This window comes from Cetorhinus maximus, chromosome 10 (assembly GCF_964194155.1).
Source record: "Cetorhinus maximus chromosome 10, sCetMax3.hap1.1, whole genome shotgun sequence".
NCBI classification, from domain to species: Eukaryota; Metazoa; Chordata; class Chondrichthyes; order Lamniformes; family Cetorhinidae; genus Cetorhinus; species Cetorhinus maximus.
The window spans coordinates 50,571,325-50,598,601 of record NC_135888.1 but is presented as its reverse complement, the minus strand read 5'-3'; the positions used below and the strand labels follow the sequence as shown (position 1 = coordinate 50,598,601).

The following is a 27,277-nucleotide window of genomic DNA, read 5'->3' as shown; positions in this document are numbered from 1 at the left end:
AAGAAATACAATGTTAAGGTGGATGAGTCTGCCCGTGGTGTTCCCCAATCCATTCTACCACAGAATCTGGCACCACATCTCTCTCCCACAGTGAATGGGAGGTAGAATCGAGCACTCCTGAGAATACATCAGCCAACATAGAGCATTGGAGTGAGGAGCCCATTAAGCAGTGCTTAAAAAATGGCGGTTTCTCTCTGGCCACTCACTTTTGTCTGCTATGATGAGGTTGGACAGTCTTGAACCAACTCCTACCACAACTGCATTCAATCCCAGTAACAGAAAACTGCCCTTCACTCAACACCAACTTGCAATAAGGTGGCAATTCCACATAGAAAGGTCACAAGATAGTTGATGTGGAAAACATTGCACTCACTGATGGAGAGGTAACTGGGACAGTGTAGAAGGAGCTTTATTCTGTATCTAACCGCATGCTGTACCTGCCCTGGGAGTGTTTGATGGAGACAGTGTAGAGGGAGCTTTACTCTGTATCTAACTGTGTGCTGTACCTGCCCTGGGAGTGTTTGATGGGGTCAGTGTAGGGGGAGCTTTACTCTGTATCTAACCCCGTGCTGCACCTGTCCTGGGAGTGTTTGATGGGGACAGTGTAGGGGGAGCTTTACTCTATATCTAACCCTGTGCTGTACCTGCTCTGGGAGTGTTTGATGGGGACAATGTAGAGGGAGCTTTACTCTGTATCTAACTCTGTGCTGAACCTGCCCTGGGAGTGTTTGATGGGGACAGTGTAGGGGAGCTTTACTCTATATCTAACCCCGTGCTTCTCTGCCCTGGGAGTGTTTGATGGGGACAATGTAGAGGGAGCTTTACTCTGTATCTAACTCTGTGCTGTACCTGCCCTGGGAGTGTTTGATGGGGACAGTGTAGAGGGAGATTTACTCTGTATCTAACCCCGTGCTGCACCTGTGCTGGGAGTATTTGATGGGGACAGTGTAGAGGGAGCTTTACTCTGTATCTAACTCAGTGCTGTACCTGCCCTGGGAGTGTTTGATGGGGACAGTATAGGGGGAGCTTTACTCTGTATCTAACCCCGTGCTGAACCTGCCCTGGGAGTGTTTGATGGGGACAGTGTAGAGGGAGCTTTGCTGCGTATTTAACCACATGCTGTAGCTGATTTTGTCACTGATTCTCTTGCATACATTCCCAACCCTCACCTTGAATTATCTTCAGTTAAAACTGTAAAGTTGGATAAAGGGGAGGTGGAGATCTCAATGTTCGTGTGCAGCCTGGTCACTGGTTCACTGATCTCTGGGAACCACAGTGTCGCCCACCTGCTCTTGGAACTGGCCCATGCTTTACTCACCGTAGAGTTTGATGGTGATTTTCCGTCTCTGTTGAAGGAAGAGGATTGCGTAATTGCTGTAATCCGTTTCAGCAATGACAATATCAGTAGTCAGACCACGATCTGTAATATGAAGCAAAAAAATATGCAATTATAATGCTGATTACTGGGAGCTCAGTACAGGGGGAGAGACATCGCCTGAGGAAGAGGGATTGGGGTGAGTCAGTACCAGGTGGCGGGAGGGGTGGGCAGACAGTCAGTGCTGGTGATGGGAGGGAGTAGCCTCAGCACCAAGGGGCAGGGAGGGGGTAAAGTCAGCCTTGGGTAGCAAGGGGAGTGTGGGGAGAGGCAGACTGTGGCAGAGAGTGAGGGAAGAGTCATCACTGGGGACAGGTGAGAATCAGCACTGGGCAGGTGGGGCAGGGGCAGTGTCAACACTGGGGGTGGAGGTGGAGAGTCAACACCGGGGAGGGAGTGGAAAGTGAACACCGGGTGGGGGCGTGTGGGAGGATGGGTGGCAGAAGAGTCAGCACCAGGGGTGGGGAGGGCAGAGGGTCAGCATCGTGGGGTGGGGGAGAAGAGGGGTAAGAGAGTCAGCTGCTTTAGGGAGGCAAGGGGACGGGGTGCATCTGAAACTTGTAGAATGAAAATTTCACAAACTTTTCCTGGAGAATCGTCCTGGAGTTACAGCCCTGCTGTAGTCTTGTTTAATGTCCCAGCAGAGCCCATCCCTGGGAGAGAGAAAAGAGAACATGCTTACAGAGAGAACTGGATCTCAGAGGGAGCCCGATTTTGGAGAGAGCTGGATTTCGGAGGGAGCCCAATTTCAGTTCACAACGTTGGGAGGGACTAGGACCTCACCCTTTATATTTTTTATAAAATATATATAGAGATATGCTCTTTGCTATCTCTAAAAATTTAAACCTGAACAAAGACCTTAAAATGGCTGAATCTACCTCTGTCTGTGACCCCTGAACAAAAGAAGCTACCTGGCCGAATTAGGGAAAATCGCACATAGTTACCTCTGGGGGGGCCACTAATGATCCCCTGTGGGCTGCACAGGCCAAACTTAAAGAGACCGACACAACGGCCATCTGCATTTCATAACCCAGGCTGGCTAGCAGGAGTCCATATGTCTGCTAAGACAAAGGGCCCTAAAACCTTCCTTTCAATTCTTAATGGTTAAGACATTTAACAATCTCGGGAAGCCAGATGAGGGACACGTCCTTTGTCAAGTATAAAGAAGTGGCATGGGCCTCCTGCTTGTGGAACCAGTAATATTGCCTTGCTGTACTGCAAAGTCTCAGTCTGCTTTTTTACCATCTAACTGGCAGCCTCACAGTCAAGGAGCTCTGGCCTAGGTTGGAAACTTGGCCCCATTTACACTGCTTCTTCTGGAAATTCTGTAGCATTGCCTACAAGGCTGATTTATCTCTGCATGCCTATTTCATCATATGAAGACATCACAGCCCGAAAAAGTAAATTATCCAGCATCAGTTTTCAACCTGCCGATCTCTGTGAAGGAATACCTCGTTGAACTTTGATTCTGAACTCTGGAACACATATGAAACAATATTTCTATTCTCTGTGGTCTCTACACTGTAAATCTTTCTTTTCTCTATCCATCTCTTTACTGTCTGAGTGTGGAGGCAATGTTGCAACCCTCCTAAGTTGAGTGTGCAAAAAAGCTAACCCCTTGAGTTCATATTATCTCGGAGTTTGCTTTGGGGTTATTGATAGAAATTGGATCACACCAAAACCGAGCAATTGGGAAATATGCTACCACTTATAAAGGGGGAAACAAATCAAAATACCTTTCTGTTTACAGATGGGTGGCGAGAGGAGGAATTATATGCTATTTAAATTAACCCCCTCCCGCCTGTAACAACATGCGAAGCTGATCAGAAAGGTAATTCTCCGAGGGGAGTTCTGCACCTCTCACAGGAACTCTAATGTTTTATCATTCAGCCTCACTGTATAATCCACAGCAAGGAACTCATGCTGAACCTATCAAGGTGTTTGGCGATCACTGCAACAGTCTTGTGTCCAGTTCTGGGTGCCCTATTTCAGGTAGCAGGGCAATGACATGGAGTGGAAACAGAAGAGATTCACAGAAATCCCAGGATGAAAGGCTGTAGCTATAAGGAGAGACTAGAGAAAGTGGGTTAAAAACAAAAAACTGCGGATGCTGGAAATCCAAAACAAAAACAGAATTACCTGGAAAAACTCAGCAGGTCTGGCAGCATCGGCGGAGAAGAAAAGAGTTGACGTTTCGAGTCCTCATGACCCTTCAACAGAACTGAGTAATATTAGGAGAGAAGTGAAATATAAGTTGGTTTAAGGTGGGGGGGTGGGGGGAGAGAAGTGGGGTGGGAGGGGGTGTGGTGGTTGTAGGGACAAGCAACCAGTGATAGGAGCAGATAATCAAAAGATGTCACAGACAAAAGAACAAAGAGGTGTTGAAGGTGGTGATATTATCTAAACGAATGTGCTAATTAAGAATGGCCCCAGCTATGCCTGTCTCTTTATGGGGTATGTGGAACATTCCTTGTTCCAGTCCTACTCCGGCCCCCTCCCACAACTCTTTCTCCGGTACATCGATAATTATTTTGGTGCTGCTTCATGCTCTCGTCGGGACCTGGAAAAATTTATTAATTTTGCTTCCAATCTCCACCCCTCCATCATTTTCACATGGTTCATCTCTGACACTTCCCTTCCCTTCCTTGACCTCTCTGTCTCAATTTCTGGTGATAGACTGTCCACCAATATCCATTACAAGCCTACCGACACCCACAGCTACCTCAACTACAGCTCCTCACACCCCGCTTCCTGTAAGGACTCCATCCCATTCTCTCAGTTCCTTCGCCTCCGTTGCATCTGTTCTGATGATGCCACTTTCAAAAACAGTTCCTCTGACATGTCTTCCTTCTTCCTTAACCGAGGTTTTCCACCCACGGTCGTTGACAGGGCCCTCAACCATGTCCGGCCCATCTCCCGCGCATCCGCCCTCATGCCTTCTCCTCCCTCCCAGAAACATGATAGGGTCACCCTTGTCCTCACTTATCCTCCGCATTCAAAGGATTGTCCTCCGCCATTTCCGCCAAGTCCAGCATGATGCCACCACCAAACACATCTTCCCTTCACCCCCCTTGCAGCATTCCGTAGGGATCGTTCCCTCCGGGACACCCTGATCAACTCCTCCATCACCCCCTACTCCTCAACCCCCACCTATGGCACCTCCCCATGCCCACGCAAAAGATGCAACACCCGCCCCTTCACTTCCTCTCTCCTCACCGTCCAAGGGCCCAAACACTCCTTTCAAGTGAAGCAGCATTTCACTTGCATTTCCCCCAACTTAGTCTACTGCATTCGTTGCTCCCAATGCGGTCTCCTTTACATTGGAGAGACCAAACGCAGACTGGGCGACCGCTTTGCAGAACACCTGCGGTCTGTCCGCAAGAAAGACCCAAACCTCCTTGTCGCTTGCCATTTTAACACTCCATCCTGCTCTCTTGCCCACATGTCTGTCCTTGGCTTGCTGCATTGTTCCAGTGAAGCCCAACGCAAACTGGAGAAACAGCACCTCATCTTCCGTCTAGGCACTTTACAGCCTTCCGGACTGAATATTGAATTCAACAACTTTAGATTTTGAACTCCCTCCTCCATCCCCACCCCCTTTCCGTTTCTTCCCCCTTCCTTTTGTTTTTTCAATAATTTATATAGATTTTTCTTTTCCCACCTATTTCTATTATTTTTAAATCTATACCTTTTATGCCCTGTTAATATTTCCACCCCACCCCCAATAGAGCTGTACCGAGTGTCCTGCCATCCATTCTTAATTAGCACATTCGTTTAGATAATATCACCACCTTCAACACCTCTTTGTTTCTTTGTCTGTGACATCTTTTGATTATCTGCTCCTATCACTGACTGCTTGTCCCTACAAGCACACCCCCCCAAACTTCTCTCCCCCCCGCCACCTTAAACCAGCTTATATTTCACCCCTCTCCTAATATTACTCAGTTCTGTTGAAGGATCATGAGGACTCGAAACATCAACTCTTTTCTTCTCCGCCGACGCTGCCAGACCTGCTGAGTTTTTCCAGGTAATTCTGTTTTTGTTTTAGAGAAAGTGGGGCTCTTTTTAGACTGAAGGCTGACAGGAGACCTTTTCAAGGTGTTCAAAACTAAGAGGTTTGTTGGATAAATTGGGAAATGTCATTTTTACCGATAAAAGGATCAGTAACCAGAGTGCTGTTGAGTGCAGATGTTGTTTAATGTCATGAGATGAAGAAAGGACAATATAATTAAGTGGGATTATTTGACAGGACACAATGTGGGAGCGGGATTTAAAGTGACCACACTGAGTGTGGCAGCCGTAAAGACAGCCTGGGTCTAGGGATCGAGCTTAGAAGTCAAAGACTGAGCTTGTACAGAATGCTGACCCAGCCCCACCTTGGGAACTGAATCCAATTCTGGGCCCGGTATTATGTGTATATCCAGCATTGCAGTAAGTGTCAGCTCAGGGCAACTAAACTGACAGTTCAAGTTAGGCACCTGGGTTATGGGGAGAGACTGCAGAAACTGATCCTGTTTTAACAGGTGAAGAGAAGGTTCAGGAGGTGATCTATAGAAGGATTCAGGATCCAAATGGAATAGAGACAAGAAATAGTGAATTTACTCAAGCATCTCACGCTGTGTCATTGCTTCTTAGTTGGAGGGTCTCTGTGGAAATAGGGATTCTGTCAAAGTGACAGAAACCTAACAAGAAAAAGCCTGAGCAAAGTCTCTTCCAATATGTTTAACTCATTCATATTCTCGAGCTCCAAAAGGGAGTGAAAAGAAAGTTCAATTCAACTATTTATGGAATTATGCATAATTACGCATTGGGGCCATTTGGTACATTAGAGGTGCTATGTAGATACAAGTTGTTGTTGGCTTCTCCCACTCGTTGGCTGGAATTTTCCAGCCCCTCACGCTGCCTGGGTTTCCGGTCCCACTGACGTGAATGGAGATTTCAATGGCTCACTGGCCCCACCATGGGTTCAGTGGGGGGGCTGAAAATTTCTGGCCCTCTTTTTTACAGCACAGGACTAATCTCTGCCATGCCTGTGGTCTGAATTCCCGTTGCGTTCATTCGCACAGTACATCCAGTAACTGCTCTAGACCCGAGCAAATTCATTATCTCCTTTTACTTTTTCCCTTGGACACTTTTTCTCTTGGTCGCCTCCCTTTGCTGTCACCTGGTACGACCAACATTCAATTCTTCCCTATCGGGTACATAATCACTCAATCCCTACCCCAATCAGCAGCCTTCATAAGTTCCTGCTGTTGCCCCAAATTGATTCGCCATGAATAAATCCACAGCTTCCATCTATGCCTCTCTTGGCATTCTCTGAAGGACCCATTGGAGCATTTACCATTCCCTTCTCATGAACAGTAACTCCAAACATCAGACCTTCCTCTCTCACAAGTCTACTTGCCCAGAGCTTCCTGTCCTATTCACTGGACACACAAGGACTTCCTTGACCCTGCATTCTCTACAATAGGTCAGGAACAAGAAATAAGAACAAGGCGCTCAACGAGTGAGGTCAGAGTGACCAACTCCTACCGGGTGAGATCAGAGTGACCGACTCTCACGGAGCAAGATCAGAGTGACCGACTCCCACCAAGTGAGATCAGAATGACTGGCTCTCGCCGAGTGAGGTCAGAGTGGCTGACTCCCACTGAGTGAGATCAGAGTGAGAGACTCGAAATGAGTGAGGTCAGAGTGTCTACCTGCCAATGAGTGAAATCAGAGTGACTGACTCACACCGACTGAAATCAGAGTGACCGACTCTCACGGAGTGAGATCAGAGTGGCCGCTCTCAAGGAGCGAGATCAGATTGACCGACTCGCACCAAGTTAGATCAAAGTGACCACTCCCAACGAGTGAGATCAGAGTGACCGACTGTCACGAAGCAAGATCAGAGTGACCAAATCTCACAGAGTGAGATCAGAGTTACTGACTCCCACCGAGTGAGATCAGAGTGACTCACTCTCATCGAGTGAAATCAGAGTGACCAACTCTCACAGGGTGTGATCAGAGTGACCGGCTCTCTCCAAGTGAGATCAGAGTGACTGACTCCCACCGAGTGAGATCAGAGTGACTCACTCTCATCGAGTGAAATCAGAGTGACCAACACTCACAGGGTGTGATCAGAGTGACCGGCTCTCTCCAAGTGAGATCAGGGTGACTGACTCCCACCGAGAGAGATCAGAATGACCGACTCTCATCGAGTGAGATCAGAGTGACCAACTCTCACAGGGTGTGATCAGAGTGACCGGCTCTCACCAAGTGAGATCAGAATGACCGGCTCCCAACGAGTGACATCAGATTGACCGGCTCTCACAGAGTGAGACCAGAGTGACCAACTCTCAGAGAGAGAGATCAGAGTGACCGGCTCTCACAGAGTGAGATCAGAGTGACCGGCTCCCACCAAGCAAGATCAGAGTGTCCGAATCCCACCGAATGAGGTCAGAGTTCAGAGCAGAGTGACCGACTCCCACAGAGTGAGATCAGAATGACCGGCTCTCACTAAGTGAGGTCTGAGTGACTGACTCCCACCGAGTGAGATCAGAGTGACTGACTCCTACCAAGAGAGATCAGAATGACCGACTCTCATCGAGTGAGATCAGAGTGACCAACTCTCACGGGGTGTGATCAGAGTGACCCACTCTCACCGAGTGTGATCAGAGTTACCGACTGTCAAGGACTGAGACCAGAGTGACTGACTCTCACCGAGTGAGATCAGAGTTACCAACTGTCATGGACTGAGACCAGAGTGGCCGGCTCTCACGGAGCGGGATCAGAGTGACCAGCTTGCACAGAGCGAGATCAGAGTGACCGACTGACACTGAGCAAGATCAGATTGATTGACTCGCATCCAGTGAATTCAGAGTGACCAACTCTCACTGAGTGAGATCAGATTGACCAAGTGTCGCCGAGTGAGATCAGAGTGCCCGAACTGTATCTAGTGAAATCAGAGTGAGCGAACCACACTAAGTGAGATCAGAGTGACCGAGTGTCGCTGAGTGAGATCAGAGTGACCGAGTGTTGCTGAATGAGATCAGACTGCCCACTCACATCAAGTGCGATCAGAGTGACCGACCCAAACCAAATGAGGTCTGAGTGATCGACTGCAACTGAGTGACATCAGAGTAACTGACTTACAGAGAATGAGATCTGAGTGACCGACTCACACGGAGTGAGATCAGAGTGACCAGCTCCCAATGAGTGAGATCAGATTGACCAGCTCCCAATGAGTGTGATCAGAGTGATCAACTCTCACTGAGTGAGACCAGAGTGACCGACTCTCACCGAGTGAGACCAGAGTGACCAACTCTCACCCAATGAGTTCAGAGTGACCGACTCTCACAGAGTGAGTTCAGAGTGACCGTCTCTCACTAAGTGAGGTGTGAGTGACCGGTTCTCACAGAGTGAGATCAGAGTGACTGACACTCACCGAGTGAGATCAGAGTGACTGACACTCACTGAGTGAGGTCTGAGTGACCGACTCCCACTGAAAGACATCAGAGTAACTGACTCACAGAGAGTGAGCTCAGAATGACCGACTCACACTGAGTGAGCTCAGAATGACCGACCAACACCAAGTGAGATCAGAGTGACTGACACTCACCAAGTGAGATCTGAATGACTGACACCCACTGAATGACATCAGAGTAACTGACAGAGAGTGAGATCAGAGTGACCGACTCTCACCGAGTGAGATCAGAGTTATCGACTGTCATGGATTGAGACCAGAGTGGACAGCTCTCACAGAGCGAGATCAGAGTGTCCAACTCGCACTGAGCGAGATCAGAGTGACCGACTAACACTGAGCGAGATCAGAGTGACTGACTCCCACCGAGCAAGATCAAGGTGACCGACCGTCATCCAGCAAGATCAGAGTGACCGACTCCCACCCAGTGAGTTCAGAGTGACCGACTCCCACCCAGTGAGTTCAGAGTGACCGACTCCCACCCAGTGAGTTCAGAGTGACTGACTCTCACTGAGTGATATCAGATTGACCGAGCGTCGCCGAGTGAGATCAGAGTGCCCACTCGCATCAAGTGAGATCAGAGTGACTGACTCTCATAGACTGGGATCAGAGTGACTGAGTGTCGCCAAGTGAGATCAGAGTGCCCACTTACATCAAGTGAGATCAGAGTGATCGACCCACAACAAGTGAGATCAGAGTGGCTGACACTCACCGAGTGAGGTCTGAGTGACCGACGCCCACATAATGATATCAGAGTAACTGACTCACAGAGAGTGATATCTGAGTGACCGACTCACATGGAGTGGGATCAGAGTGACCAGCTCCCAATGAGTGAGATCAGATTGACCAGCTCCCAGTGAGTGAGATCAGAGTGAGCAGCACCCAATGACTGAGATCAGAGTGACCGACTCTCACAGAGTGAGGTCAGAGTGACCTACTTGCACCGGGTTAGATCAGAATCACTGCTCCCAATGATTGAGATCACTGTGACCAAGTCACACAGAGTGAGATCAGAGTGACCGATCAACACCAAGTGAGATCAAAGTGACTGACACTCACCGAGTGAGGTCTGAGTGACCGACGCCCACAGAATGACATCAGAGTAACTGACTCAGAGAGTGAGATCTGAGTGACCGACTCACACGGAGTGAGATCAGAGTGTCCAGCTCCCAATGAGTGAGATCAGAGTGACCAGTTCCCAATGAGTGAGATCAGAGTGATCGACTCCCAATGAGTGAGATCAGAATGACCGATTCGCACGGCGTGAGATCAGAGTGACTAACTCTCACGGAGTGAGATCAGAGTGACCGACACTCACGGAGTGAGATCAGAGTGACTGACTCTCACGGAGTGAGATCAGAGTGACCGACTCACATGGAGTGAGATCAGTGGCTGACGCTCACTGAGTGAGATCAGAGCGACCAACTCTCACAGAGTGAGATCGGAGTGACCGGCCAACAACGTGAGATCAGGGTGACTGACACTCACCGAGTGAGGTTTGAGGGACCGACTCTCACTGAATGACATCAGAGTAACTGACTCACAGAGAGTGAGATCAGGGTGACTGACTCACATGGAGTGAGGTCAGAATGACCGACTCTCACCGAGTGAGACCAGAGTAACCGACTCTCACTGAGTGAGATCAGAGCGACCAGATGTCATGGACTGAGACCAGAGTGGACGGCTCTCACGGAGCGAGATCAGAGTGACCAACTCGCGCTGAGCGAGATCAGAGTGACCGACTAACACCCAGCAATATCAGAGTAACAGACTCCCACCGAGCAAGATCAGAGTGACCGACTCTCACCCAGTGAGTTTGGAGTGTCCGACCGAGTGTCGCTGAGTGAGATCAGAATGCCCGAATCGCATCTAGTGAGATCATAGTGACCAATCGACACCAAGTGGGATCAGAGTACCCACTCACATCAAGTGAGATCAGAGTGACCGACTCTCATAGATTGAGATCAGAGTGAACGAGTGTTGCCGAGTGAGATCAGAGTGCCCATTCGCATCTAGTGAGATCAGAGTGCCCACTCGCATCAAGTGAGATCAGAGTGACCGACTCTCATAGATTGAGATCAGAGCGACCGAGTGTTGTCGAGTGAGGTCAGAGTGACCACCAGCATCAAGTGAGATCAGACTGCCCACTCGCATCAAGTGAGATCAGAGTGACCGACCCACACCAAGTGAGATCAGAGTGACTGACAATCACCGAGTGAGGTCTGAGTGACCAACTCCAACTCAATGACATCAGGGTAACTGACTCACAGAGAGTGAGATCAGATTGACCGACTCTCACTGAGTGAGATCAGAGTGACTGACTCTCATAGAGATCAGAGTGACCGAAACTCCCAGAGATCAGAGTGATTGACTCTCACGGAGTGAGATCAGAGAGACCGAGTGTTGCCGAATGAGATCAGAGTGACCACCAGCATCAAGTGAGATCAGAGTGCCCACTCGCATCAAGTGAGATCAGAGTGACCGACTCTCATAGATTGAGATCAGAGTGACCGAGAGTGTTGCTGAATGAGATCAGAGTGACCACCAGCATCAAGTGAGATCAGAGTGACCGAGTGTCGTCAAACGAGATCAGAATGACTGACTCCCACTGAGCGAAATCAGAGTGACTGACTCTCACCCAGTGAGTTCAGAGTGACTGACTCGCACTATGGGAGATCAGATTGACCTACTCCCACCGAGCAATGATCAGAGTGACTGACTCTAACTCAGTGAGTTCAGAGTGACTGACTCCCACCGGGCGCAATCAAGGTAACCGACCCTCATCGAGCGAGATCAGAGTGGCCGACTCGCACCAAGTTAGATCAGAGTGACCGTTCCCAACGAGTGAGATCAGTGTGACTGCTCTCACGGAGTGAGATCAGATTGACCAACTCGCACCAAGTTAGATCAGAGTGGCAGTACCCAACGAGTGAAATCAGAGTGACCAAGTCTCTCAGAGTGAGATCAGAGTAACCGATTAACACCAAGTGAGATCAGAGTGACTGACACTCACCGAGTGAGGTCTGAGCGTCCGACTCCTACTGAATGACATCAGAGTAACTGACTCACAGAGTGAGATCAGACTGACCAACTCTCACTGAGTGAGAAAAGCGTGACTGACTCTCATAGAGTGAGATCAGAGTGACCGACTCTCACAGAGTGAGATCGGAGTGACCGGCCAACAACGTGAGATCGGAGTGACTGACACTCACCGAGTGAGGTCTGAGTAACCGACTCCCACTGAATGGCATTAGAGTAACTGACTCACAGAAAGTAAGATCAAAGTGACTGACTCACATGGAGTGAGGTCAGAGTGACTGACTCACATGGAGTGAGGTCAGAGTGACTGACTCACAGAGAGTGAGATCAAAGTGACTGACTCACATGGAGTGAGGCCAGGGTGACTGACTCACATGGAGTGAGGTCAGAGTGACTGACTCACAGAGAGTGAGATCACAGTGACTGACTCACAGAGAGTGAGATCACAGTGACTGACTCACATGGAGTGAGATCAGAGTGACTGACTCACAGAGAGTGAGATCAGAGTGATTGACTCACATGGAGTGAGGTCAGAGTGACCGACTCTCACCGAGTGAGATCAGAATGACCAGATGTCATGGACTGAGACCAGAGTGGACGGCTCTCACGGAGCGAGATCAGAGTGACCAAACTCGCGCTGAGCGAGATCAGAGTGACCAAACTCGCGCTGAGCGAGATCAGAGTGACCGACTAACACCCAGCAATATCAGAGTAACAGACTCCCACTGAGCAAGATCAGAGTGACCAACTCTCACCCAGTGAGTTTGGAGTGTCCAACCGAGTGTCGCTGAGTGAGATCAGAGTGCCCGAATCGCATCTAGTGAGATCATAGTGACCGATCGACACCAAGTGAGATCAGAGTACCCACTCACATCAAGTGAGATCAGAGTGGCCGACTCTCATAGATTGAGATCAGAGTGACTGAGTGTTGCCGAGTGAGATCAGAGTGCCCATTCTCATCTAGTGAGATCAGAGTGCCCACTCACATCAAGTGAGATCAGAGTGACCGACCCACACCAAGTGAGATCAGAGTGACCGCTCTCACGGAGTGAGATCAGATAGACCGACTCGCACCAAGTTAGATCAGAGTGGCAGTACCCAACAAGTGAGATCAGAGTGACCAAGTTTCACAGAGTGAGATCAGAGTGACCGATTAACACCAAGTGAGATCAGAGTGACTGACACTCACCGAGTGAGGTCTGAGCGACCGACTCCCACTGAATGACATCAGAGTAACTGACTCACAGAGAGTGAGATCAGAGCGACTGACCAACACCAATTGAGATCAAAGTGACTGACACTGACCGAGTGATGTCTGAGTGACAGACTCCAACTAAATGACATCAGAGTAACTAACTCACAGAGAGTAAGATCAGAGTGACCAGCTCCCAATGTGTGTGATCAGAGTGACGGACTCCCACCGAGTGAGATCAGAGTGATCGACTCTCACGGAGTGAGGTCAGAGTGACCGCTCTCAAGGAGCGAGATCAGAGTGCTCACTCGCATCAAGTGAGATCAGAATGACCGACCCACACGAAGTGAGACCAGAGTCACCGACTCTCACCGAGTGAGATCAGAGTTCCAGACTGTCATACACTGAGACCAGAGTGGCCGGCTCTCACGGAGTGAGATCAGAGTGACCAAATCACTCCGAGCGAGGTCAGAGTGACCGACTCCCACTGAACAAGATCAAAGTGACCGACTCCCACCGAGCAAGATCAGAGTGACCGACTCTCACTCAGTGAGATCAGAATGACCGGCTGACAACGAATGAGATCAGATTGACCAGCGCCCACAGAGTAAGATCAGAGTGACCGACTCCCACCAAGTGAGATCACAGTGACCGAATCCCACTGAGTGAGATCAGAGTGAGCGACTCTCGTCGAGTGAAATCAGAGTGACCGACTCTCACTAAGTGAGATCAGAGTGACCGACTTCACCAAGTGAGATCAGAGTGACCGACGCTCACAGAGTGAGATCAGAGTGACCGACTTCACCAAATGAGATCAGAGTGACCGACTCTCACCAAGTGAGATCAGAGTGACCGACACACACCAAGTGAGATCAGAATGACCGGCTGACAACGAATGAGATCAGATTGACCAGCGCCCACAGAGTAAGATCAGAGTGACCGACTCCCACCAAGTGAGATCACAGTGACCGACTCTCACCAAGTGAGATCAGAGTGACCGACTCTCACTGAGTGAGAAAAGAGTGACCGACTCTCACCAAGTGAGATCAGAGTGACTGACTTCACCAAGTGAGATCAGAGTGACCGACTCTCACAGGGTGAGATCTGAGTGACCGGCTCTCACAGGGTGAGATCTGAGTGACCGGCTCTCACAGGGTGAGATCTGAGTGACCGACTCTCACAGGGTGAGATCTGAGTGACTGACTCTCACAGAGTGAGATCTAAGTGACTGACTCTCATTAAGGAAAAGTTATTAGAATCAATCATTAAGTAGGTTACAGCTGAGTACTTGGAAGAGCTCAAGGCAATAGGGAAGAGTCCTCATGGCTTTGTGAAAGGAAATTCATCTTTAACCAATTTATTGGAGTAACATGCACAGTGGATAAAGGGGAGCCTGTAGATGTACTGTACTTGGATTTCCAGAAAGCATTTGATAAGTTGCCGCATCAAAGATTATTATGGAAAATAACAGTGCATGGTGTAGTTGTTAACATATTAGCCTGGATAGAAGATTGGCTGGTATACAGAAAGCAGAGAGTACGCATAAATGGGTCTTTTTCTGATTGGCAGGATGTGGTGAGTGGCGTTCCACAGGGGTCTGTGCTGGGGCTTCAACTTTTTACAATTTACATCAGTGACTTAGATGAGGGGAGTGAAGACATGGTAGCTAAATCTGCAGGTGACACAAAGACAGGTAGGAAAGTATGTTGTGAAGATGACATGAGGATGTTGCAGATGGATATGGATAGGTTGAGTGAGTGGACAAAGATCTGGCAAATGGATTTTAATGTGGGAAAATGTGAAGTTGTTCACTTTGGTAGGAAGAACAAAAAAGCAGAGTATTACTTATATGGAGAACATCTGTATAATTCTGAGGTACAGAGGGATCTAGGTATTCTAGTGCATGAGTCAAAAAGTTAGTATGCAGGTAATTAGGAAGGCTAATGGAATGCTATCCTTTATTATGCGAGGGATTGAACATAAAAGTAAGGGTGTTATGCTTCAGTTATACATTGCATTGGTGAGACCGCACCTTGAATAGTGTGTGCAGTTTTGGTCTCCTTATTTAAGGAATGATGTAAATACCTTGGAGACGGTTCAAAGGAGGTTTACTAGATTGATACCTGGAATGAGCGGGTTGTCTTATGAGGGATGGTTGGACAGACTGGGCTTGTTTCCACTGGAGTTTAGAAGAGTGAGCAGTGATTTGACTGAAGTATACAAGACCCTGAACGGCCTTGACAAGGTGGACGTCGAAAGGATGTTTCCTCTTGTGGATGAGTCCAGAACTAAGGGACACTGTTTTAAAATTAGGGGTCGCCCTTTTAGGACAGAGATAAGGAGAATTTTTTTCTCTGAGTGCTGTGCGACTTTAGAACTCTCTGCCTCAGAAGGTGGTGTAGGCGGGGTCATTGAATATTTTTAAGGCAGAGGTAGATAGATTCTTGTTAGGCAAGGGAATCAAAGATTATCGGGGTTAGATGGGAATGTGGCAATTGAAACACAAGATCAGCCATGATCTTATTGAATGGCAGGGCAGGTTCGAGGGGCCGAATGGTCTACTACTGTTCCTATTACTTATGCTCTTATGAGTGATAACAGAGTGACCGACTCCCACGGAGTGAGATCATAGTAACCAACTTCCGCGGAGCGAGATCAGAGTGACCGGCCCCGACTGAGCGAAATCAGAATGACTGACTCCCATGGAGCAAGATCAGAGTGACCGACTCCCACCAAGTGAGATCAGAGTGACCGATCTGCACTGAGTGAGATCAGAGTGGCCGACTCGTATTAAGTGAGGTCAAAGTGACTGACTTGGACCGAGTGAGATCAGAGTGACTGACTTGCACCGAGTGAGAGATGACCAAAATTACCAGGAAAAAAGTAAACTTTGAAAATGAGGTTGCTTGTACTCACAGTTTGCGGAATGTATTGATACGAATATCTCCATCCTGATTGGTTGCCTTCATAGTGACCGCCTCCAGCCTGTGGTTGTTAATCTTCAGATAGGAACATTTTGACCCAACAGCAATAAGACGCCACACACCTGTAAACTAAAATTAAATGTCCCATCAAGCACTTGCAGGGCAGGCACAGCATTAGTTAGAAATGGAGTAAAGCTCTCTCTACACCATCCCAATCACCTATCATCTTTAATCTGTATCCTCTGGTTACTGACCTTTCTGCTAGGGGATACAGTTCCTCCTTATTTAATTCACCCATACCCTCTCATAATTTTTAACACCTCTATTAAGTCTTTGCTTTACCTTCTCTAAGGAGACAACCCAGCTTCAACACCTCTTTGTCCTTTTGTCTATGACATCTTTTGGCAATCTCCACCTATCACTGGCCCTCTATCCAGCTCTACCTGTCCCACCCCCTTTAAACCAGCTTATATTTCACCTCTTTATTATTTTTCCTCAGTTCTGATGAAGAGTCATATGGACTTGAAACGTTAACCGTATTCCTCTCTGCAGATGCTGTCAGACCTGCTGAGTTTTTCCAGATATTTTTGTTTTTGTTCCAGCTTCAACCTAGTTCTTTACCAATTTCTATACTTACACCTACAGGACTCTCTGTTCCTGTACCCCATTTAAAATTGTTCCTTTATTTCATATTGCTTCTCTTCATTCTTCCTATCAAAGTGCGTCATTTCACACTTGCCGATGTTAAATTCCATCCGCCATCTGTCCAGCCACTTCGCCAGTTTGCCTATGTGCCCTTCTGAAGTCTGTTACTATTCTTCTTACTGACCGATTCCCAGTTTTCTGCACTGCTGTCTGAAAATCGTGTTATGTTGGAGATCTGCTGGACCCTGCAAGGGGTTATGAAGATGTGCTGGAGGGTCAGTCCAGTAATCTGGCCGGAACAAGAAAGTTCATGATGTCTTTAGAAAATGGTGAGGTGGAACGACTGTGTGTCAGCTGTGGCTCAGTAGGCAGCACACTCAACTCCGAGTCAGGAGGTTGTGGGTTGAAGTCCCACTCCAGGATTTGAATACTAAATTCCAGATTGTCATTACAGGTCTCTCTCAGTGATAAGGCTTCAAACTGAGGCCCTGGTTGCCCTCTCAGGTGAACATAAAAGATTCCATGGCAATATATCAAAGGGGAACTCAGGCCAATATTTATCCCTCAATCAACATCACAAAAAAGTAGATTATCTGGTCAAATTTCATACTGCCATTTGTGGGATCTTGCTGTGTGAAAGTTGGCTGCTGCATTTCCTACATTGCAACAGTGACTACGCTTCATTGAATGTAAAATAGCTTTGGGACATCCTGAAGTCATGAAAGGCGTTACCGTTACCTGCTGAACATTAAAGTTGTCCTGTGCCTGGATCCTGTTGATGGGGCTGTCCACCCTTCTATCCGGTTTCCGACACCTCACACCTCTGATACATGAGGAAAAAGTCAAACAAAGGCCACAAAGGCAAATGAAGCAGATAGATCTCATGGTTTGGAGATACAGAGGGTGTCCGTCCAGAGAGGTCTTTGGAGTTTCTGGTGAATGGAGCAATATTTACAAATGACAAAGGTCACCTCTGGTTTATCATTAAAGAAACTGCAGCCTGTGTGATAGGCCTGAATCTTGGCCAAGTCTCCTTGCTCAGAGCATATCCCTCAACCCCAACCACCCACCCTCTAACCATATCCCACAATCCCACCCAACTATCTGGACACATCTATTTATCTACCAATAACCTTTACACTCATGCACCACAGATTAGGGAGGTTAGCGGTTACAGTTACTATAGCAACCCAGCGTCCATGAGTTCAAATGCCTCCAGGACAAGCTGTAATTTGACCATGCTAAATGTTGGATTATTTGTAAAACCCAACCTCTTCAGTCATGTCCTGCAGGGTAAGGAACCTATTAGCTCTACCCCATCTGGTCTGAATGTGACTCCAGTCCTACACTGTCAGGTTGACTCTTAATTTGCTTCAAAGGTATCAAGTTCAAAATAAGAAAATACAATCTGACAGGCTTATCACCAGTGACCCATCAAAATCAGGCCAAAGCAATCCCAGCCCCTGATAATTCCCCCTTAATGACATCTAGGGTCATATCAGAGCTGAAAGGTTTAAATTATGACAACAGCTTGTGTAAACTTGGCTTGTATTCCCCTGAACACAGAAGATTGAGGGGTGATTTAATCAAGGTCCTTAAAATATTAAAAGGATTCACTATATTAGATACAAAGAAACAATTCTCTCTGGTGGGGAATTCAGAATAAGGGGCAGAACCTTAAATTAGGCCGTTTATGAAGGAAATCAGGAAGCATTCCTTCACACAGAAGGTAGTAACAGTAGTAATAACAAGGTTGTACTCACAGACTGTCCAAGGTCTTTGACAGTGTTGTAGGGGTGGCCAAGTTGTACTTTTAGTAAGAGAGTTGAACTGCAGACACTTCGTAAGTGGAAAACTCTCCGCTGGTTGAAGTCATACATAGCACAATGGAAGATGGTTGCAGTTGTTGGAGGTCAGTCATCTCAGCTCCAGGACATCATTGCAGGATTTCCTCAGGGTAGTGTCCTCGACCCAACCATCTTCAGCCGCTTCGTCAATGACCTTCCTTCCAACATAAGGTCAGAATTGGGGATGTTTGCTGATGATTGCACAATGTTCAGCACCATTCACGACTCCTCAGATACTGAAGCAGTCCATGTCCAAATGATGCAAGACCTGGACAATATCCAGGCTTGGGTTGACAAGTGGCAAGTAACATTCAAGTGGTAAGCCACACAAATGTCAGGCAATGACCATCTCGAACAAGAGAGAATCTAACCATCACCCCTTGATATTCAATGGTATTACCATCACTGAATCCCCCACTATCAACATTCTGGGGGTTACCATTGGCCAGAAACTGAACTGGACTAGCCATATAAATACTGTGGCTACAAGAGCAAGTCAGAGGCTAGGAATAGTGCAACGATTAACTCACCTTCTGATTCCCCAAAGCCTGTCCACCATCTACAAGGCACAAGTCAAGAGTGTGATGGAATACTCTCTACTTGCCTGGATGAGTGCAGCTCCCACAACACTCAAGAAGCTCAACACCATCCAGGCCAAAGCAGCCCCCTTGATTGGCACCACATCCACAAACATTCACTTCCTCCACACCAACACACAGTGGCAGCAGTGTGTACCATCTACAAGATGCACTGCAGGAATTCACCATGGCTCCTTCGACAGCACCTTCCAAACCCATGACCACTACTATCTAGAAGGACGTGGGCTGCAGATAGATGGGAACACCATCCCGGGAAGTTCCCCTCTAGGTCACTCACCATCCTGACTTAGAAATATATCGCCATTCCTTCACTGTTGCTGGGTCAAAATCCTGGAACTCCCTTCCTAATAGCACTATGGGTGTACCTACACCACATGGACTGCAGCGGTTCAAGAAGGCAGCTCACCACCACCTTCTCAAGGACAACTAGAGATGGGCAATAAATGTTGGCCCAACCAGTGAAGCCCACATCCCATGAATGAATAAAAAAAGTACATACTCAGCAGCAACTACACGTGTGCTTTCTACTCCAACTCTATCTCTACACTGTCTGCTGAGTTAGTCCGCGCTACTCTCCTATTAGTTACTACAGATCATGTGATCTCTCCTGACAAATATTATCCTTAAAAGTACATTACACCTAAATAAAACCATAATTACTACATTCCTCCCCCTTTAACTCGGCTATACATATTATATTTACAAGTACATATTTTTCAAGACAACAATATATTTACACTGGGTAAGGAATTTACAAGTTCAGTCTTTCAGGTGGTTTCCTGGAACATGTGGAACATCCCAGCTCCACAACTTCAGATGCTTTGTCAGGAACCTCCTTTTCCAGAGTTGCCTGAACATCAGGTGCTTCGGTGGGCACTTGCAATTCTGTATCCTCAACTCTTACAGGAATATCAGACATATCAGTCTGTGTTGAGTATCTATAACAGGAAACGCAGACCCGGTCATGGTCACTGGTGGAACATTATCTTGATGATTTGTCTCTCTCTTCCTTAAATGCTCCACGTTTACAGATGATCTGACCTTCCATCTCCACGTGGTAAGATAGAGGTCCAGTCACCGCACTTATTTCACCCGGTAACCACTTTGGTCTTTCCCTGAAGTTTTTCACGTATACCGTCTCTCCCACGGTAAATTCCCTCTCGCGACTATGCCAGTCGTGTCTAGTTTTCTGGCTTCTCTGACTCCTTTCCACCTTCCCCTCTAAATTTGGCATTATTAAGCTCAATCTCGTCCTGAGACGACGTTTCAACAATAACTCCGCAGGTGTGATACCTGTTGTTGTGTGAGGGGTAGTCCTGTAGTGAAAAAGAAAGCGTGGTAGCTTTGTTGCCAAGAAATCACCAGTCAGCTTTTTCATGCCTGTCTTGAACATTTGAACTGCCCTTTCAGCAAGTCCATTTGAGGAAGGGTGGTGTGGTGCAGTTTTTACATGAGTGATGCTGTTGAGGCAGATAAACTGTTGAAACTCAGCACTCGTAAATGCTGTGCCATTATCGGAAACAACCACTCCTGGTAGTCCATGAATGGCAAAACTCTGACATAGTTTCTCAATTGTAGCGCCTGACCTTGGTGACTTCACCTCATACACGTCCGACCATTTGAATGGGCATCAACAATGAGCAGAAACATTGTTCCCAGGAAAGGTCCAACGTAGTCAATGTGCAACCGCACCCAGGGTCTACCTGGCCACTCCCATGGGTGTAATGGAGCTGGTAACTTTTGCAGTTGCTGACATTGCACACAATGCTTTACTAAACTCTCTATTTTGCCATCCATCCCTGGCCACCATAAATAGCTGAGTATTATGGTCTTCATTCAGGAAACTCCTGGATGGGCACTGTGTAGTTCAATTAAAAGTGGCTTCCTTCCCTTTGGAGGAACTATCACTTGTGCTCCCACAATAAGATGCCATCCTGGCTGGTTATTTCATGTCTTCTGTTGAAGTATGATTTGATTTAATCAGATACAGGCTCCTGTGACCAACCATGTGGCACTTGTTCTCGTACTTGAAGTAGGACTGGGTCCCGACTTGTCCAGTCTCTGATCTCTCGAGCATATACTGATGAGGAACCTAAGAAAGTTAACAGTAAAACAGGTTCCTGTGGAACTGGGAAGTGCTCATTTACTTGTAAAGGCAAACGATTAAGGGCGTCAGCTTTTGCGATTTGATTGCCAGGCCTATGTACGAAAGTGTATTCGTATGCTACCAGAATTAAGGCCCATCGTTGTGTTCCTGCTGAGGTTATGGATGGTATAGCCTTGTCCTCACTAAACAATCCTAGCAATGGTTTGTGGTCTGAAATGATTGTAAAATGGCGGCCGTGTACGCACTGGTGAAATTTCTTGACACCAAAGATGATGGACGGGCTTTCTTTTTCTACCTGTGAGTATCCCTTTTCTGCTGTGGTGAGCGGCCTTGGTATGTAACCTATTGGCCGTTCCGTGTCATTGTTCATCCAATAAGAGAGCACTGCTCCCACTCATAGGGAGATGCATCACACGTCAGCACCAATTCTTTCGTCTGGTCATGATGTACGAATAGTGTGAGTGCAACAATGTTTCACCTTTATGAAAGCTTCTTTCTGTGGTGCCTCCCAAGACCAACGTTGATTCTTTTTAAGTAGAGAATGCAGGGGGACCAGCATTGTAGAAAAATTGGGTAAGAACTGCCCATAACAGTTGATCATTCCTAGAAATGATTTGAGCTCCGAGGCGTTCTTTGGCACAGGTGCCTCTTATGTGGCTCTCACTTTCTCCTCAACCTGGTGGAGGCCCTGTGAATCCAGCCAGTGACCTAAATAGATCACCTCCCTCACTTGGAACGTGCACTTTTCTTTTTTTAGATGCACTCCAGCTTGTAAGAAATGTTTTAAGACTTCTTCTAAGTTTGCCAAATGTTCTTTTTCAGTGGATCCTGTCACCAATACATCGTCTAAATAGACTACAACCTGGGGCAGTCCCTGCAGTAAGGTTTCCATTGTTCTCTGAAAGATGACACAAGCGGAGGAGACACCAAAAGGCAATCTTGTATATTGGTACAACCCTTTGTGGGTATTAATTGTGACAAATTCCTAGGAGGCATTATCCAACTCTAGCTGTTGATGAGTATGACTCATGTCAAGCTTTGTGTACGTTGTCCCTCCTGCCAGCTTGGCATACAGGTCTTCGATTTTTGGAATGGGGTGCCTATCCAGCTTGGCTACTTTTGTTAACCGTCAGTTTGTCGTCCCCACAAATTCGGACGTTTTGGTCGGGTTTAAGGACGGGGATTATGGGTGCTGCCCATTCTGAAAACTGAACAGGTTGTATAGCTGCCAGTTTCTCTAGCCTGTTCAGCTCAGTGCTGACTTTTTCTCGCAGGGCATATGGCACCGGTCTCGCCTTCATGAAGCGAGGGGTTGCTTCCAGGTCCACATGAATCTTGGCCTGCAGACCCAGGATTTTCCCTAGTTTGTCCTTGAAGATGGTGGCGTGCTTTCTAAGTAGCTCTGGTGGCCCACTTGATCCCAACTGGAAAGTTTCAGCTTCCATAATGGACAGTTACTCTGCTTATACCATTTACTAGAATGTCTTCACTCATATATGTTTTTAGCTTGGCAGCTGTTTGTTCTAAACTTAATTGATGTTCACCATTATTCATATATCTAAAAGTATGGTCCCCAATTACTGTAGTGGAAGCTCCTGTGTCTATTTCCATTCTAACAGGTTTGCCATTTACTTTCACTGTGACAAATATTAGTTCTGTCTTTCCAACTTTCAGATTAAACAACGAGTAAATGTCAGAATTTGTTTTTTCAGGCTCTCCTACATTGTAGATTTCATTGGGCTTTTTCTTTTGTTTACAAACCTGCTTGAATCTTTCCTTACATTGCCTCATTATATGCCCATTTCTGTGACAATAGTAGCATTCAATTTTTTTAAATTGCTAATCGCTGAAAGGCTGATTGTTTCCACCTCTATTAAAATTATTCTTCGATCTCGCTGCTAAGTTATTTTTCTTTATTCTTCAGCTGGTGGGGGCTGTTTCCTACTTCTCAGCAGAGTCTTGCTTTTTCGCACCACTTTCATTTGAGATTTCCCACCCAATGTGGAGGACGGCGCCATTTTGCTCCCCCTGTATTGCTTTTGACACTCTTACAGCGCTTTCCATGGCCAACACTATCGCTAGTATCTTCTTGAAATCCAGATTCATTTCGGACAATAATCTTTTCTGAATAGTGTCCTCTTTCACACCACACTCTAAACGACCTCTGAGCATGTCATTCAGAGTCGTATTGAATTCACAATATGTTTCAAATTTGCCACGTAGCGTGCAATTTTCTCACTCAGGGCTCTATTTCATGAATTAAACTTGAACCTCTGCATTATGACTGAGGGTTTGGGTTGAAAGTGACCCTTCACGAGGTCCACCAATTCATCAAAATTCTTCGAACCTGGGGCACTGGGTACCGTCAAACTTCGAATCAAACCATAGGTTTTGTTCCCACAAGTACTCAAGAGGATCACTCACCTCTTCCCTTCCCCCGTAATCTCGTTTGCTTGAAAAAAACGTTGAGACCAGTCGTCTGTGGCTGGTTCAAAATGATCAATTCTCCCAAATTGTGGCATTTTGAGAGAGGATAACTTCTTCAAGTCTAATGGAGCTTGCTAGGTACAGTGCCGATTTCTTTCTAACTTGATTTCTTCGGTTCAATCCTGTTTTATCCTCATCACCAGTTTGTTGTACGGTGGGTGAGTTGTACTTCTAGTAATTGAGTTGAACTGCAGACACTTCATAAGTGGAAACATTAAGTTTATTTATATACTCAGCAGCAACTACACGTGTGTTTTCAACTCCAACTCTATCTCTACACTGTGTGCTAAGGTAGCCTGCGCTACTCTCCCATTGGTTACTACAGATCATGTGATCTCTTCTAACAAGTAATACTCTTAAAGGTACATCACACACAAATAAAACCATAATTACTACAGGCAGGTAAGTCTTTGGGGCCATCTGGAGGAAGAAAATGTCTCTCCATTCAGGTATTTTCTACCACATGGCAACCCTAGGAGTGGCAATAAATGCAATAGAAGGCAGGGAGTGAACTGAGACTATGTTCTTTTTCCCCCCACCCCACCTTCCCAAACCTCTATTTACAAATAGCGGGCAGAAATGGAGTGAGCAGAAGTAGTCCCAGTGAAAGATGTTCAGGAGGACAGTAGGTCCCACCACCTGAATCGTCTGTAATGATCCCACTCAATCTCAAACTGTATTGTAGAGAGTTCCCCCAATGTCTCCTCTCCATGGTGGGGAGAGCCTTCATTGTGTAGTTTGACATTTCCATTGTGCAAAGTGAGGCAGAAGCACCACAAAACTGGACACCCATGAAGCTCTGTGGGATATCAGCTGAAACAGAATTCTATACTGTCTGTAACCTTATGGTCTGGAACATCCCTCACTCTAGCATTACCATCAAACTAAGAGAGCAATCCTGAATAGAAAAGGGCACAAAAGCAGCACCAGAAGCAGGTACAAACCTCATAAAGTTACTACACAGGGCAGCTTGCATATTAAACAAAAGCAACTGGCTGTAAATAGAGCTAAAATAGTACCATAACTGATGGGTCAGAGCAGAGCTCTGTAGCCCTACCACATTCAGTTGAGAATGATGATGGAGAACCAGGAGGAGGGAGAGGCTCCATGAACATTCCTATCCTCAATGATGGTGGAGCCCAGTGCATTGGTGCGAGAGGCAAGGTTGATGCCCTTACAAATGTCTTTATGCAGTTTTTTATTTCATTTTTTTCTTCATTCTTCTCAGCCTCCTCCTGAAGTCTCCATCATCACAGGTGCTAGTGTCCAGCCAATTTGATTCAATCCATGTGATATTAAAAAATGGTTGCTTGCACTGAACACAGCAAAGGTATCAAATCCCAACAACTAACCTTGTGGTATTGAAGAGTAGTTCTCCAGAATTACCTCTTACCCTAGATATATGCCACCTGGTTATGGACCTTGGGTGGCTTGGATTTAGAGTTAGAAGTAGGAGGTTTAGAGGGGATTCAAGGGGAGATTATTTCACCCAGAGGCTGGTAGGAATATGGAACTCACTGCCTTAAAGGGTGGTAGAGGATGAAACAGTCATGACATTGAGAAAAACTGGGATATGCACTCAAAGTGCCATAACCAACAAGGGTATGGATCAAGAGATGGAAATGGGACGAGGCCCAATTTCTAAGTTTCCATGAACTAGCCACATCCCTAGCCAAGCGTTCCAGTTCAGATAATTTAACATAGAGTAAGGACTGAGCTGAGGGTTTCCTGACCTGTCTGACTGAGTACATCACTGGGCACCATCGTTTCTGCACAGATGCACTAATGCTCCATGGACTAAGGGTTAATTATATGCTTAAATCCTTTAGGGTCATTTTGTTTCACTTGTATCCAACTTGCAAATTGTTTCAAATATTAAAGTAGATTAAATCACATTACCACAAAAATTTAAAATCTGCTGTTTTGGCACCATTTTTCCCATCAGTCAGAAAATGAATACCATCAGGATGTTTTCTATTTTAAATAACTAAAACCCAGTATGCTTAAAGTACATTTTTATAAAATATTACAGAAACTTTTCAGGAATGCAACTGGAAATTATTTGTCATAACTTGAGCAAAATAAAAAAGAATTCTTCATCAGAGTTATTTAAGCAACTGTCAAATTGGCTAGCAACCAACTTGGCCTAGCGTTTAATATTCTGTTTACCATCAACTCAATAGGAAATATTTAAAACATATTCCCTTTCCACATTGGAGGTGTGGTGCAATATTTTGCAAAATGGTATCTCAGAGGCAAAAAAATGTACTCAAATATTTGGTGGTCAGACAGAGGTGCTTACTGCTGCATCATTAATTTACTTCATAAGGTAATATTATTGGCTCTGACAATGATTACACGATGATTGCAGAATGTAAGTAAAATTTGAAACTGGTCAGATAGCAAAGGTTGGATTTGGGTGAAATACATTTTACTGATTACTTTTGAAATATAATTGTAAAGCACCATTTTAGGCTGTTTTTTTCTTTACAAAACTTGTTCCAATATAAATGACAAGTTACTCTCCAACCTTTGAAAGTGCTCCTAGGCATTTCATGGGAGTGGCTGTCCATTTATCACATCCATGATACTGTTTGAATTAATGTAAAGTGTGTTATGCCCAGGAGAGGAGGGATGGAATGACTCCCCTATTCTCCCACTCCTCATTGGACCATGACAGGGTTTGTCTTGTTTTTAAGAATTGAGAGAGGATGTGCTTTGCCAACTCTCTGAGTGTCGCCCTAGTTACGTGTTGAGGTTGTAGAGAATTACTCAGATGGGTTTTCTTAAGTTAATCAAAGGGCAAGGTAAGTTTATTGAAACTATTCCCAAGCTAAACAAAAATAAGAAAATTGCGACACCATTCATAGGGTCACACACAATCGAACTGGGCCCACACACACACAAGTACAGATGGCAGAGTAAGTGGAATAGACTTGGAAGGATTTTATAGCCCATGAAAGAAAAAAATTGAGTTTAGGGTTAGCTGTTCCTTGATTGGTCTCGATGCAGTGATTCAATGTTGTGGCCGTTTATCTTAGCTGTTCTCATGGACGCAGCTGTATGGAGCAGATTTGCATGTTTTAAAAGATCTCGGTTCGCAGTCGTTTCCTTCTCAGGTTGGTCACTTTACAACTGGACACAGCACATTTGGAGAGAGAGAGAAAAGGCACACGGCTCCAACAGCCTGTTTCAGTACAGCATTGTCCTTTTCACTTCTTCTTCTCTCCTGCTTGACAGGGATTCCCTTGAAATGCCTTGCTGGTTGTATATTCCAGAGGGGCTTGATTAGTTCAAATCTGCTGCAGTTATTGTTTCAGAACAGATCATTGAATTTTGATGTCTCATCTCAGAAACATTTGTAAAGTCTCGATGTGATTTGAATAGTCAGGAGATGGGGTCTTTCACGCTCCCCCGGCGGTTGATTGTCTTTCTTCATTCCAGCTTTGTGGAATGTGAAATTGTGTTTTGTAGCAGCTCAGCCCGACTGGGCCGTTTCTTTTTGAAAAAAACACAGCTGTCTGTATAGGGTCCGAGGCAAGGTCAGGTTGGGTTGGGTCTGCAGGGTGGTCCGGGGTCAAGTCGGGGTGGGTCGGGTCG

At 46.4% G+C, this 27,277-nt stretch overlaps 2 protein-coding genes across 2 annotated transcripts in view; one reads left to right on the top strand and one right to left on the bottom strand.

Moving 5' to 3' along the window:
* The window catches only part of c8g (complement component 8, gamma polypeptide), a 43,259-nt gene extending 19,531 nt beyond the window's left edge, over window positions 1-23,728 (bottom strand). Inside the window, exons 1-5 of the mRNA XM_078550473.1 lie at window positions 23,615-23,728; window positions 17,376-17,569; window positions 15,985-16,121; window positions 1,958-2,028; window positions 1,319-1,420 (exon numbers count right to left, since the gene is read on the bottom strand). Coding sequence (XP_078406599.1) covers window positions 1,319-1,420; window positions 1,958-2,028; window positions 15,985-16,121; window positions 17,376-17,522 — 457 coding nt within the window. The 5' untranslated portion in view covers window positions 17,523-17,569; window positions 23,615-23,728. The remainder of the gene's footprint in view (window positions 1-1,318; window positions 1,421-1,957; window positions 2,029-15,984; window positions 16,122-17,375; window positions 17,570-23,614) is intronic.
* Window positions 1-27,277, top strand: part of fbxw5 (F-box and WD repeat domain containing 5) — a 216,255-nt gene that overhangs the window by 28,150 nt on the left and 160,828 nt on the right. The gene's annotated exons all lie outside the window — the stretch shown is intronic.